Source organism: Cetorhinus maximus, chromosome 9 (genome assembly GCF_964194155.1).
Source record: "Cetorhinus maximus chromosome 9, sCetMax3.hap1.1, whole genome shotgun sequence".
In the NCBI taxonomy this organism is placed as follows: domain Eukaryota; kingdom Metazoa; phylum Chordata; class Chondrichthyes; order Lamniformes; family Cetorhinidae; genus Cetorhinus; species Cetorhinus maximus.
Window position 1 is genome coordinate 27,997,930 of NC_135887.1, and position 15,246 is coordinate 28,013,175.

Sequence of the window (15,246 nt, forward strand, 5' to 3'; positions counted from 1 at the left end):
AGTAATTCTCTTTTGGCACTGACATTATGGAGGTGGAATACACTGAATATGTTTTGGAGGGATCCTGTGTGAGATGCCATGTGCTGCAGTAGACTGTCAACTTTGTAACATCTTTGTTAGGCGCTCTGGTCCAGAGTTCAGAAGGATGGAGCTTTGGTGGCACAACAGATGTCATCAGAAGAGATGAACTGAGCTCTGAGGTAGTCCATTGGCCTGTTTCCCAATGCATTTCACCCTTGTCCAAGGTGGACTCTGAATCATCTGTTACAAAGAAGTGTTTCAACAACTGTCACAACCCATATTGGAAGCACTCTGGATAGCGTTAGGAACAGGCCAGTGTGGCACACTGTATTGTAAGCAACTGTGAGGTCCAGTAGCACTATACCTGTATTCATGTCTTCTTTTTCCTTCCTAACATCACTTGAGGTGTACATACATCACAGGGCTGCAGGGTTCAAAAAGGCAGCTCACCCACCACCTTCTCAAAGGCAATTAGGGATGGGCATTAAAAATGCTGGCCTAGGCAGCGACACCCACATCCCATGAAAGAATAAAGAAAGGTTCTTCTTGAAGCCATTTTTGATGGTGGTGGTGAGTGCAATACTTGATCCTATGTGCTGCAGCCTACAAAAAGCAGTTTGCTCAACATTAAGGCTGCTCTCAAGCCACAGATATTCGTTGCAGGGTTTTTTTTATTCATTCGTGGGATGTGGGCTTCGCTGGCTGGGCCAGCATTTATTGCCCATCTATGATTGTCCTTGAGAAGGTGGTGGTGAGCTGCCTTCTTGAACTCTGCAGCCCTGTGATGTATGTACACCTCAAGTGATGTTAGGAAGGAAAAAGAAGCCATGAAGACAGGTATAGTGCTACTGCAGTCCATGTGGTGTAGGTACATCCACAGTGCTGTTAGGGAGGGAGTTCCAGGATTTTGACCCAGTGACAGTGAAGGAACGGCGATATATTTCTAAGTAGGATGATGAGTGACTTGGAGGGGAACCTCCAGGTGGTGGTTGTCCTTCTAGATGGTAGCGTTCTGTCTAAGGAGCCTTGGTGAATCCCTGCAGTGCATCTTGTAGATAGTTGACACTGCTGCCACTGTAGGCCCATGGTGGAGGGAGTGAATGTTTGTGGCTTGTGCGCTAATCAAGCGGGCTGCTTTGTCCTCGATGGTGTGAGCTTCTTGAGTTGGAGCTGCATTCATCCAGGCAAGTGGAGAGTATTGCATCACACTCCTGACTTGTGCCTTGTAGATGGTGGACAGGCTTTGGGGAGTCAGGACGTGAGTTATTAGCCACAGGATTCCCAGCCTCTGACCTGCTCTTGTGGCCACAGTATTTATATGGCTAGTCCAGTTCAGTTTTTGGTCAATGGTAACCCCAGGAAGTTATTAGTGGGTGATTCAGCGATGGTAATACCATTTAATGTCGAGGGGCGATGGTTGGATTCTCTCTTGTTGGAGATAGTCATTGTCTGGCACTTGTGTGGCATGAATGTTACTTGCCACTTGTCAGCCCAAGCCTGGACATTGTCCAGGACTTGCTGCGTTTGGACATGGACTGCTTCAGTATCTGAGGAGTCACGAATGGTGCTGAACATTGTGCAATCACCAGCGAACATCCCCACTTCTGACCTTATGATGGAAGGAAGGTCATTGTTGAAACAGCTGAAGCTGGCTGGGCCTCTGACACTACCCTGAAGAACTCCTGCAGTGATGTCTTGGAACTGAGATGATTGCCCTCCAACAACCACAACCATCTTCCTTTGTGCTAGGTTCCCATTGAGTATAGTTTTGCTGGGGCTCCTTGATGCCAAGAGCAGTCACTCTCACCTCACCTCTGGAGTTCAGTTCTTTTGTCCAAGTTTGAACAAAGGCTGAAATGAGGTTAGGAGCTGAGTGACCTGGTGAAACCCAAACTGAGCGCCAGTGAGCAGGTTATTGCTAAGCAAGTGCCGCTTGATAGCACTGTTGCTGACCCCATCCATCACTTTACTGATGATTGTGAGTAGACTGATAGGGCGGTAATTGGCCAAGTTGGATTTGTCCTGCTCTTTGTGTACAGGACAAACCTGGGCAATTTTTCAGATTGCCGGGTAAATGCCAGTGTTGCAGCTGTGCTGGAACAGCTTGGCTAGGGGCATGACAGGTTCTGGAGCTCAAGTCTTCAGTACTATTGCCGGAATATTGTCAGGGTCCATAGCCTTTGCACTATCCAGTGCTTTCAGATGTTCCTTATATCACGTGGAGTGATTTAGATTGGCTGGAGACTGGGTGTCTTTGTGCATGAATCACAAGAAGTAAGCATACATGTGCAGCAAATAATTAGGAAGCTAAATGGAATGTCAGCCTTTACTTCAAGGGGGATGGAGATAAGACACTTAAGATCTTAAAGCACACAGAAAGTAATGAAATCGGTTGATAGCTGGCTGCCAATGAGAGATCTTTTTCAGACTTTGGAATGGCAATGAGTTTGCCATATGACACATCTTTAGGAGTGAGTTTGAGCTGATGGTTCTTGTGTAGAACTGAATCAGCCAGGCACAAGCAGGGGGCCAAGTTGTTTCAGGAATTCTGATGTATTGTCATATTCCCCCTGTATTTTATTCCTCCTATTTAAATGAAGAGAGACTGCTGAATGCTGAGGTTGAGAAGGACCTGGGTGTCCTCATGCATGAATCACAAGAAGTAAGCATACAGGTACAGCAAATAATTAGGAAGGTAAATGGAATGTTAGCCTTTATTGTAAGGGAATGGTATATAAAAGTAGAGAGTTCTTGTTACAGCTGTACAGGGCATACTTGAGACCACACCCAGAGTACTATGCATAGTTTTGGTCTCCTTATTAAAAGAGAGATACACTTGCATTTTAGGCAGTTCAGAGAATGTTCTCTAGGTTGATTCCTGGGATGAATGGGTTGTCTTATGAGGAGAGGTGGAGCACATTGGCCTATACTCAGTGGATTTTAGAAGAATGAGTGATGATCTTGTTGGAATATAGATTCTGAGGGGGCTTGACAGGGCATATGCTGAGAGGATGTTTCCGTTTCTCGGGGAATCTAGGACTAGATTGCATTGTTTCAGAATAATTCACTTAAATTCAGAATTTAAAACGGAGATTAGGAATTTCTTCTCTCAGTGGGTTGTTAATCTTTGGAATTCTCTAACCCAGGGAGCAGTGGAGCCTGGGTCATTGAATATATTTAAGGCTGACTTGAACTATGGGAGGGGGGGGGTCAAAAGTTAAGCAGAACAAGCAGGAAAGTGAAGCTGAGGACAGGATCAGATCAACACTTTGAACAGCCTTTCAGCCATGTACCTACCCACAGAAAAGGTGAAGGAATTTACTAGTGTCTAGGGATGCAGGGGAAATGGAGCTGGGGAAAATTTAAGGAAGTAATGAATAAATATTTGACTGAGCAGGTTTTAACAGATTTTAGCTTTTAGGACCACTATAAGCACTGCTGCTTCTCCCTGATGCTGCATCCTATTTTCCCATTTGATTAGTCTCCACTGCTACCCAGTCATCTTCTGTTACAGTCTTTGATGCTTTATAAACACTGACTAGGGGTTGTCTCCCAATATTATTTCTGGTTCAGGGCTAGTTTAATGGCACTTAACTTTAAACAGTGTGTGGAATGGTCCTGGATTTGCACAAAGTGCGGTAGCGGGTGGGAAAAAGTCATTTTACTCGCCAGCCTCAATGGTGGATTTTTGCGCCGTATTGTCCCATTCCTGCCTCATTAATTATGCAGCCACAGGAAACATGCCGTCTTGCTGGCGGGTGGCCTCTGATTTGCCCGCCAAGCCATTACCTTGCTGCTTCCTCATGCAGGGCACCATATTTTAACTGCAGCCGCATGCACACTTCTCGATGCTTGCAGCCCAGGACTGCTCTGGTGAAGACATGGCCCCAAAAGCCAAGAGGTTTGCAGCCCTGATTCAGTGACACATCCCTGGGACGCCTTCTAGACACTGTGGAGACCCGCCTTTAGCCAGTACCACTATCATTAACACCCCTTTGTCCTTTTGCCCATGACATCTCTGGCAATCTCTCCTTTGCCTCCGCCTATTTCTGGCCCTCTATCCAGCTTCACCTGCTCCAACCCCTTAAACAGTATAAACGTCATTACATTTTTACTTCTCTTTAGCTCTGAAGAAGAGTCATAAGGACTCAAAACGTTAACTCTGTTTTTTTCCTCTCTCCACAGATGCTGTTAGACCTGCTGAGTTTTTCCAGCATTTTATGTTTTTGTTTCAGGTTTCCAGTGTCCACAGTATTTTGCTTTTATACCAAAGTATTGAAATTAGGTTCCCGACATATGGTGGTGAGAAACATGGCCCGCCACTGACGGGCGGAACAGACAATTGCAAACTGGTTTCACGACAGCATGAAACCGGTTTTTGGTTGTCTTGCCACCCCCCCAACCCCCACCCATCCCCACCCCCCCCCCCACCCCCCCCCACCATGATGACCGTGCCAACAGGGCCAGAAAGTTCTGGCCAGTGTTTCTAATTTGCTACTTTCACTAGATGTATTGCAGCTTTTTTCTTACTCTGATAATCTATTGTAATCACAGGCGAAATTTTCTATTTCTTGGGATCTTGGGACAGCCCCATTTAAGGAGAAATTTGCAAGTGTCAGCATCAATGTCAGCAAGTGAGTAATGAATCAAATAGTTGTAAATTTTAATAGAATGGTGATACTGTTTTTAAATGTTATCTTGAATATTTCACTGTCCAACAGTAACTCTAATCAGATCAAATAAAGAAATCCCGAGGGTTGAGGGTGAGGGATGGCAACTGAAGCCTAACCAATTTTTTGTACAAATTAAATCTAATTTCCTTGATTTTATAGTCAATGCCTGATGACCCAAACTCAGATTCCACTTTTTTGTTGGCTTTTTCAACTTTTCCTTTTTCTACCTGCGTATTCATCTTCAAAGATCCCTTTGTTCCTGCACTCTATTCAGAATCTTACCATTTAGGTAATACTCCTTTTTCTGTTCCATTTCCCAAAATATTATACTTCATATTTTTCTCCTACCACTCTATTAACTATTCAATGTCCTCTTGAAATCTCTGCCATTGTATTTAGCTTGTCTTGGTCCCTAATTTCATAAATTCTGCAAAATTTAATAACATTTTTACTATGCCCATATGTCCAAATTATTTATCTAAATGGTAAATAAAGAACCAGATCCTTGGGAAATGCTGTAACCACATCCTGCCAGCCTGCAAAACATCCACATACCCCAACTCATTTTTTTTCTACACCCTTACCATTCACCTTTTCATGCTTATCCACTCGCGTTAGTTCCATATGCCTTTAATTCAAAACAAGTCTTTTATGCGGCACATTATCAAATGTCTTCAGCTAAGATATATATGTCCATTTAATTCTCTTTACTTCCTCAATTATTTTCTCAATGGATGGTGGAATAGTGCTAATGTTGCTGGATTAGTAATCCAGAGGCCCAGGCTAATGCTCTGGCGACATGGGTTCAAATCCCACCACAGCAACTGGTGGAATTTAAATGCAGTTAATAAACCTGGAATTTAAAGCTAGTCTCAGTATTGGTGACCATGAAACTATCATTTATTGTCATAAAAGCCCATCTGGTTTAATAATGTCCTTGAGGGAAGGAAACTAGTCAGGCCTGACAGACTCTTAACTGCCCTCTGAAATGGCCTACCAAGCCGTTCAGTTCAAGGGGCAATTAAGGATGGGCATCAAAAGTTGGCCTTGCCAGCGACATCCACACCCCATGAAAGAATACATTTTTTTTTAAAAATTCAATTAAATTAGTTAAAAATCTGCCCTTTATAGATCTTGCTGACTGTTCCTGACTAGCCTGTGCTCTTCTAAGTTTCACTAATTTACAAACTCTAGATTTATCCACAACCCCTAATTCCAGGAGTTATCTGTTTCTCTGCCTCAGCAGAATTATATCATTTGCTGCTCTCCAGTGCTTGGATGCAGTTCTGATTTCCAAAACTATTCCAAGATTCTGCATGTGTCTCTGCAATCTCTTTTCTGGTCTCATTCAGTATTCTGGGATGTATACTATCTGGACTTGTCTTCCATTTTCACCTCCATTAGCCTTTTTTTTATTACAACATCTCTTTAAGATATTTACTCAGCAGTAGATCTTCTCTTCCTTCACAGTAAGAATGGAGTTGGAGGTGCTGTTCATGCTACCCATAATATTGCAGTGAGGCATGGGTTGAATGTGTTTCTGAAAGCAGAGTAAGTAACATTTCAAGAATTAATCTTTAGCTTTCTGCTTTTACAAAGTTATTATTTTGTATTTGTTATGAAAATTATAATTACTTCGGAATTGAGAGCGGAGGTCGGGAACTTCAACTCCTGATGGACCTCGGAGCTTTACGTATGTGCAGACTGGGAAAGGCTGCACATGAGCAGTTCTGTAGTGTAACTTCACCGGGCCCAAGACAGGCCCAGCGCACCTGTGCATAAAGGGAGAGAGAAAGAAAGGTGCAGAAACCTGGGTCAGGTGACCGAGAGTGGCGTGTCATTGCCAGCAAGTGTCCTAGGTGGGACAGGGAGAGGTCCCACAGTGAGAGGGGACAGGGACAAGCCCCAAAAGAAGGAACCCAGAGAAGGGATAGGGACAGGAAAAGATCCTAGTTCAGTTAAAAAAGAGAACAGCAGAGCAACAGGCTCCAAACAGGAAAAGGGCTGCAGGCAGCAGACTTGAAGTGAAGAAGGCAGCTGACAATTGGTGACTTCATGCTGCGAGCCGTTGGGGAAAAGGTACCTCTTTGAAACAGTAGTGTTCTGCTTGGCGCAGCCGGAGAGCAGAAGTTGATCTTGAGTTAATGTTTGAGTGTATACTCGGGAATCCAGGAGAACAGAATTTTGGGAAATGAGATTGAAACCTTGTGAGGCGGGCTGTTGTTGATGCTGCCGGAGTTGGAGCGACTTTGGAGAGAATTCTCAGTTTATACCTTTGAAGGCGAAGACCGGAATCCCTCGTGAGAGAGACAGATTTCCAGTGAGAATGATTGATGTGTTGGTGGAGGAGGAGCACAGCTTTTACTGCACATGTGCACTTTGACAAGAGATGACGGATAATGATTAAGACTGGAAACCCTGTCCACTTTGCCCCTGTTTAGCAGATGGCTCCTGGAAATCAATTCAATTTTGATGGTCAGCTCTGGCAGCTGGGAATTTTGGTTCCAGGCAACTTCCCCCCTGTCATAGGTCACTACCCCTTCTGGTGGCTATGGCTATATTTGTAGATCTCATTGCACAAGAAAGTTGTGAAGTGTTCAGCAATCATTAAAACGATGTCTGACACTCTGGAGCTCTTGGAGGAAATCCAAAACATTTTTTTGTTTCGAGATTCCATTGTCCAAGATGGCCCTTGAGGAACCTGAATTTCTTTGTTGCCTGTGTTAATCAGATGTTTGTGATATCATGTGCCAAGCTTGTGGTGCGTGGTTTTGGCCACAGAAGAACCAATCTGGACTTGTCCAGAGTCAAAATATGGGAATAGGATGGGTACTTCTAATGCTCAACAAGTCACCTTCTACTGCCAAAGGAAGCAAATTTACACAGTTACAGCCGTCATATGCTAAGCCTTTTAGCTGTTTCAACAAGCTGGAAGTGCAGGTGCGAACAACATGGAATCACTGGCTTCTTAACTCTTTCGAGTTATCAACAGTCACAGATTGCAACTCTTTTGAGTACATTCACAGTTCTTGGTTTCCGGGAGTGGGACATGAACCCACAACCCTCTGATTCAAAGGCGAGGGTGCTATGAACTGAGCCACAGCTGACACCTCACTCATTAAACTCCTGGCTGCTTCAATTGTGAGCTTCCAGTGCCGAACACAAACCTCACCAGACCCCGCCCTGTTTCACAATTTATTTTGTCATGTCTGCATCCTGAATAAGGGCATAACAGGCTTGAAAATTCATGAAAAGTAACATTCACACCACCCAAGTGCCCGACAATGACCATCTCCAACAAGAGAATCTAACCATCTTCCTTTGGCATTAAATAGCATTACAATCACTGAAACCCCACCATCAACATCCTGGTGGCTTACCATTGACCAGAAACTGAACTGGATCAGTTGTATAAATACTAGTGGATACAAGAACAGGTCAGAGGCTGGGAACTCTACAGCAAGTAACTTAGTTCCTGACTCCCCAAAGCCTTTCCACCGACAATAAGGTACAAGTCAGGAGTGTGATGGAATACTTTCCACTTGTTAGAGCTGCACTCATCCAGACAACACCGAAGAAGCCTGACACTATCCAGGACAAAGCACCACCATAAACATTCACTCCCTCTGCCTTTGATGCATAATGGCAGCAGTGCGTACCATCTTCAAGATGCACTGCAGGAACTCAACAAGGCTCCTTCGATTAGCACCTTCCAAACCCTAACCCTCTACTACCTAAAAGAACAAGGGCAGCAGGTACATGGGAACATCACCGCCTGCAAGTTTCCCTGAAAGTTACACATCATCCTGACTTGGAACTACATCAACGTTTGTTTACTGTCGCTGGGTCAAATTCCAGGGACTTGCTCCCTAACAGCGCTGTGGGCAGAATCTTACGCTCCAGCCAGCAGTGGGACTTGTGGTGAACGGAGGAACAAGATTTGGCGGGAGGCCAAAAATCAGTTTCCCAGTGGTGGGAAATTAGTTTGGAATCTTGATTTCCCGATCTTCATGGCGGCTTAAAGGCAGGTCAAGTGTCCCGTGGAGCTGTCAGGAACCCCATTTGCATCTTATGAATGCTCAGTAAAAGGCCAACACACCGGAATCGTGTTCCCCGTCCAAATTAAGCACCCCGCCAGTGGGAATTTAGAATGTTCAATTTCATGATGGTACATAAATGATGTGCACCTAGCAAGGTGGACTTCTTCCTGGACTTTTGAGGTCAGTAGATGCTGCTTTTGCCTTCGCTCGTAACCTTCACTCATATAGGGTGCCGGTAGCCAAAGCTGCAGCAAGGCTGGAAACAGGAAGCAGGCAGAGACTGGAAGTGGGTTGAAAGGTGGAACAGAAGCCGGAAACAAGAGCAAGGCAAAGGGTGCCTGGGGGTGGTGAGGGTTAGTGTGGAAGGATGCAGCAGAGGCTGCCCATGGGAGGCAGGTGAAGGCTGGGAGGCGGGGTGGAAGGGTGGAGCAGAGGCTGGGCAGGAGAGGCAGGCTATGTGGGGAAGTGGGGGAGAGTGTCCGGGGAATGGGGGAATAGTGTGTTCGGGAAAGGGGGGTGGTATGTCTTTGAGGGCGGGGTCAGTGGTGTCGATGGTGGGATGCTGAGGGAAGAACTCAGGGTACTGGTGGTAGGAGGGAACAGTCACAGTCAGAGGGGGAAGTGGGATCCAGTAGGGTGGCAGGTTCAGCGTGTGAGTCTGGTAGGTGAAGGTCTCATTGGGCAGGGTCATGGAGGGGAACTAGACAGGCAGCTCAGATAACAGGATGGGACGGGATCAGGGTGGGCATGGGGACAGTAATGGGTGTCGGCTCTGAGGGGAGACAGGCATGTAGAGGTGGATTATTATAGGGTCCAGGTTAATGGGGGGAGGTTCAAAGGTGACAGCGGGGAGAGGAATGGTGATTTTGGGTGGGCTATGGTGATGGGGGGATGTTGGTGGGTGAGGGGGGAGGGTAGAAGGTGGTGGAGTGAGTTTGAATGGTGACGCGCACAATTTTTCCAAACTGACCTTGATCACACAGTTAGTCAGTCAGTGAGAACCCTGAAGGTAGGAAGAGGGTCTTTTCAGATGAGTGGAGTTCACGGTGAACATAAGTGGCCGCCTAACGGGACATCTTATTAATTATGAGGCAATTGGATGTTAAAGATGCTCACTTGTGTTCTTCTCTTTATGGTGAAGCCCGCATTGCAGCAAGTTTGTTCCTGGCTCTTAGGTTTCACAACATTGAAATCCCAGTAAGGCCCGGAGCCACCATTCATTCTGTGCCATTTGCCATCTGCTGCAGTCAGAAACAGTGATGAAGGGAGTGAGGAAGGTGGATCCCCCCAAGGGGCACGACTGCTGGAGGGCAGCTAACTCATGAGTCCATTCTCCTGGGTGAATTACAAGGGATCATGCGGTTGGTTTTCTATGCTGCCGAAGCAATGGTCTCGAGGATAGTGAAGACAAGAGGTAATGTGTCCATGTGAGGCTTCTTGAAAATGGCTCTCATTATCCTGGTCAAAGAACAGTTACTCCATACACGTTCATGTATGAACAGGAGGAACACCCACCTCTTGTCCCCCAGGATGTCCTTTACCTGGGAGGGTGGGAATGCCATTTTGCACTCAGTGATCAATGACGCAGTTGGAGATACAGGCTTGAAAAAATCAATAGGAAGGGGACTCGGGGCATGTGGGAGGGGTTCAGCGCAACAAATTTGGGCTGAGTAAAGCGACACCCTGTTAATTTCTTGCTGCAATCATTGAGAGTATGGCTCTGCTGAGCGCAAGACTCAAGGATCTAATGCGGAATGGACCTGCTCCTTTACTAATGCTATGCATTCAGGCAAGAATCCGTTAAGTATTGGCACTGCAGTGCAGTTGGTCTTAATGGCCATCTGATCCTTGCAGAGGCATGCCAAAAGAGAAGGTTGATTAAATAATTGAGGGCCACAGATGCTGCACAGAAGCAATGTGGACCCTACAGCTCTCAGTCTTCCCAGTGTATTGGTGATGGCATGCAAGGCACCATGCTCATAGTCATGACGTAAGTACAATGACTGGGTCCCGATAGTTATTGTCTAGGCTACTGGAGGAGAACTGACAAATAGTCTGACCAAAGGTTACAGCACATGGATCTATTGGGCATAATGAATACCCTCAGATGTGTCTGTGCAGAAAACAACGATGATGCAGGAGACCCTCTGAGGGGAATGTGGCTCATCTGAATCTTCGCCATCAGACACATCTGAGGGGGATGTCCAGCCATCTGCCAATCTCCAGGATGTAATCATTCTGCATGGGGTGGCTTGGGATGCCGTGTATGCATTGAGTGCAGGTCTAGGGCTAGAGACTTGGTTCCTGCCTTGGAAATGGAGGGAGACCATTCTTCCATTCAAGTGGAACTAGCATTGATTGCTCAATTGTATCCATTCACAGATACATGGAGTAGTGCAGAATGCAGGCTCTACTTCGTAGATATGATGAGGAGGAGAAAAAAGGCCCATCGCCCATTGGCCCAGTTCCGACCTCCTTAAGATGCGCTTCCAATGTTTGGACCAGTCAGGCGGGCTCTCCATTACACACCACAGAGGGTCTCCTGCATCATCGTTGTTTTCTGCGTCCTGCACAACCTTGCGCTGCAAAGGGGGCATGATTTCCCTGAGGGAAACATTGAGGGGCAAGATGTTTCCTCGGATGAGAAGGGCACGGAAGGGGATGACTCTGAAGATGGTGAAGATTCAGATGAGCCATATGAGGATGCCATTACACGGGCACAATGCAGAAGTCATGCTCGTGACAACTTCATAGCCTCAAGGTTACAGGAGGAATAAGGTCATGACTAGTTTTCACAATTGGTACTCTATTCAGCCTTCAATGCAGAAGCACTACAACACCATCATTCTCAACGTAAACATCTCAGGAATAGGCATGGAAGGACGTTTAGCCTTAAATGCGGGGACGATCACAAGCCGCGGGAAGGCATGGAAGCCTGAGGTGTTTGACATGTGATACTGCTTTTTTCCAAATGCTCACCCTCATAAAGTAAATGCCATTGCAAGCTACACATTGGGGAAACAATGGCATTGTTAGTAGCAAGAACTATTTTTGCCATCCACAAAAACCAGAGATCAGCGCGGCAGCAACAGGATAATCAATAAGCCTGTGAGCGATTCTCCCGCACCAAAATGATATCTGCCTGGGGTGTATTGGCCAGCCATCATGGTGACATATGATGTGCCTTTGCTGATGGTGCAGGTGTGAAAATAAAGGCTACTCACTGTGGTGAGATCGTGTGGAAATTAATGCAACTGAAGTTACAAATGGGAGGTCTTTGAGGGGGAGCATGTTTTGCCCCTGAATGCACATGGAACATTGCAACACTTGAATATCAGTTGAATCCATGAGACTTGGAGAAGGAATAAACTAGAATGTATTTAGAAAAGTGCAAAGTATATAGAATGAGTGAACACCTGTGCCACCAGTGTGCATTCAATACTTTTTAATTTTTCTAACCCTACCACTATGTCTAGGTGCAGCCCTTACAGCAGAGATGGAGGCAGACTGCTAACTGCTATGCCCTGTTCTGAGATGATTTCAGCGGATGTCTTCTAGAGGCCTGAGGCATTGAGGACTCCGGCCTGCTAAAGGTCTCCTGCTTTGGGGCAGGTGCGCCTTCCATGGCCTGATCTGCTGGAGGCGGTGGGGACACTGGCAGACGGGAGTTGGAGTGGCAGGGCCCTTGAAGTGTCCTGAGCGGATGTCCTGGGGGTGTCTGACTGGTGCTCCTCCTCTCTTTGGGTATCCGATGGCTCCACCATGACTCCTTGAGGAGAAGGGGCACCCTGCCCCCCTCTCGCCTGGCCACTGCTGGAATGTACCCATGGCCAGAGGGATGGAGTGCAAGTCTGAGCGTAAATCCGGCAGAAACTGTGTCTTCTGCTGGATCTGGGTCTCCATGGTGACCGCCACCCCATAGAGACTTTGGCGCGCTTGCATGCAGGAGCCATGACATCAGAGAAGACGCGCACAGACTCCTCCATTGTTCATCCCATTCTGCTTATGGCCTCTGACAACTCTGCCTCTCTATGCATCTCCAACTTGTGTCCTAGGGCTGATTGCAGAGGCTCATCATCGGATTCAGACTCAGTAAGGGCCTGGTCTCCAGCAGTCGTCCAAGTGCCAGAGACCTTGGCTGTCGCCGCCTTCGCCTGCTGTGGACCCGTGTCTGTGAAGTGATCAGCAGATTGTGGACCCGAACCTACTCTAGAACTAGGTCCCATTGAGGTGTGTGCATCTGCATTGGTGGAGGTTGTAAATGAACGCAGGGACGGCTGTACATATGTGGGACCCTCTTCCTCCTCTGAAGGGGGCTGGGGCTTCCTCTTATGGAGGACGATGTCCTCCCTCTCTTGCTGGCACCTGGAATGAAGGGAAGAGAGAATTAATTAGGCAGGGTCATACATTACAGATCACTCAGTCATTGTCTGTATGTTGTCGCTGTGTAATGTATGCTTCCTCACTGGGTTGTTGGGGCCGATCTCGCCTTATGCGCAGGCACCGTCAGTGTCCTCCCCTGCCAGCTCTGCGTCTCTGTCTCTGTCTCTCTGTCACTGAGTGTGGATGAGCCATTTGCTGATTGTGTGTGACATCCCTGTGGACTGTAACCCTCAGACTGCCTGATGTTCTTATGACAGTGTAAGTTTGACTTACTCTGGCAGAGCGCAGCAGAGCATTCATCCGTTTCCTGCACTGCAGGGCGGTCTTTCTTTGGACCCCAAGGGCGCTCACATCCCTGGCGACCTCCTCCCAGACCAGCGTGGTCAGACAGGAGGGCCTCCTGTTCCCATCCCTCAGAAAGAGGAACTCCTGCTTTTCCTCCTTCTCCAGGAAGGCATCGCTGAACTGTGGGGCTGAAGTTTGCTGTTTTCTCCTGGACATTTTATTTATGCGATCTGGAGGTCCTGGCCTTCAGTGAGTGAACAGTTGTCCAGGTGCCATTTAAATATGAGGTGACGGTGGAGCAGGCAACCTCCTGTCTGCCCCGCCACGAGATTCAATGAGATGCATAATTAATTAGCTGAACAGCGCAAGATCTCGCATGTTCAGCCACCCCACTCTCCAGCGGAACTCACTCTGACCTCCATTCCCGCCACCAGACTTAGACTCTAGAACAGAAGATTCTGCTCTGTGGGTGTACATACATCACAAGGACTGCAGTGGTTCAAGAAGACAATTCACCACCACCTTCTCAAGGGCATTTAGGAATAGACAATAAATTCTGGCTTTACCAGTGACCCTCAGTTCCCAGCAATGAATAAAAGAGATCATCAGTGTTGTGTGTTTTTCTGTTAGTCAGGCTGCTATCTGTAAAGAACATAAATGTAAGAAGTATTCCTAATTAATCAAAGTGTTTACTTTATTACAGAAATCAAATAACTAAAATTGACATCAGCAATGATGTGGATGAGACTGTAAAGATTAATTTCCAGGTATGGTGTGCTATGTTTACCTGTGATTAATTGTTCATATGCAATCGCAGCTTTGTTAGAATAATTCAAATTCACTGCAGAGCGCCAGGTTTCATTGTTACATCTGAACAGGTAAAATATACAAATTTTCCTCAGTGTTAACTCAGTTAAATTCATTCAACAAACATTGGCACAGTTTAACAATGCTGAGTGTTAAAGGGTATGCTGATATGCTGAATTTGGCACTATTATGGTTGAGGGCTAACCCAGTGGTTCTAGACTTTTTTAGGGCTAGCTAGGGTTATGGTTAGTGTTAGGGTAACATATAGTTATTATAGTTCTGGGCAAAGAATCCAGAAGGAAGCTGTGAATTTGAACTAAAATCACCTGGGCCAGAATTTTTACCTTGATCGGCGGGCGGGCAGCCGAACTCTGCCGCCGAAACGGGGCCTGCCGCCATTTTGAGTGGGCGGGCCAATTAAAGCCCACCCAGCGGCCTGCCCGACAGGAAGCTTCCTGTGCGGGGGGGTGGAGGGATTCCCCATCTGTCAAAGTGCGCTCTTTCGCGCATGCGTGCGAAGGAGCGCACATCTCCCTGAGACTAAGTGCTGTCTCAGGGAGATTACTGACAGTATAAAAATCTTTAAAAATAGAAAAATATTAAAATTATTAACATGTCCCCCTCATGTGACAATGTCACACGAGATGGGACATGTTAATAAGAAGCACTGAAACTTTATTGAAGTTTTTAAACCCGCCAGTGGATGAGGTTTCATGTATTATCAGAAGTCCGCTGGGGCTCCTGGCAAGCCCGCCAACTATAAGGTTGGACGGGCAGGGCATTAAACAAGCTTAATTATCCTGTCAATGGCCTTAATTGGCCATTGACAGGTCAGCGGGCAGACAGCTGATTTTGCTGTCCACCCGCCTTCCTCAATATTTAAATGGACCGGGATGATGTAGGGGGTTCCTCCCGACATCATCCCATGTCATTTTCCTGTCGGCGAGCGGGCCCCGCCCCCAAATCGCCGACGGGAAAATTCTGCCCCCAGGTGTTTTGAAAATCACCCTGTAAGAAGATGGTTTATTGTAAAAACC

The 15,246-nt window shown here is 46.6% G+C and overlaps 1 protein-coding gene across 1 annotated transcript in view; it reads left to right on the forward strand.

The window, feature by feature from the left end:
- LOC144684520 (integrin alpha-E-like) overlaps nt 1-15,246 on the forward strand; it is a 324,928-nt gene that overhangs the window by 261,315 nt on the left and 48,367 nt on the right. The window contains exons 30-32 of the mRNA XM_078548383.1: nt 4,576-4,655; nt 6,165-6,245; nt 14,106-14,169. Coding sequence (XP_078404509.1) covers nt 4,576-4,655; nt 6,165-6,245; nt 14,106-14,169 — 225 coding nt within the window. The remainder of the gene's footprint in view (nt 1-4,575; nt 4,656-6,164; nt 6,246-14,105; nt 14,170-15,246) is intronic.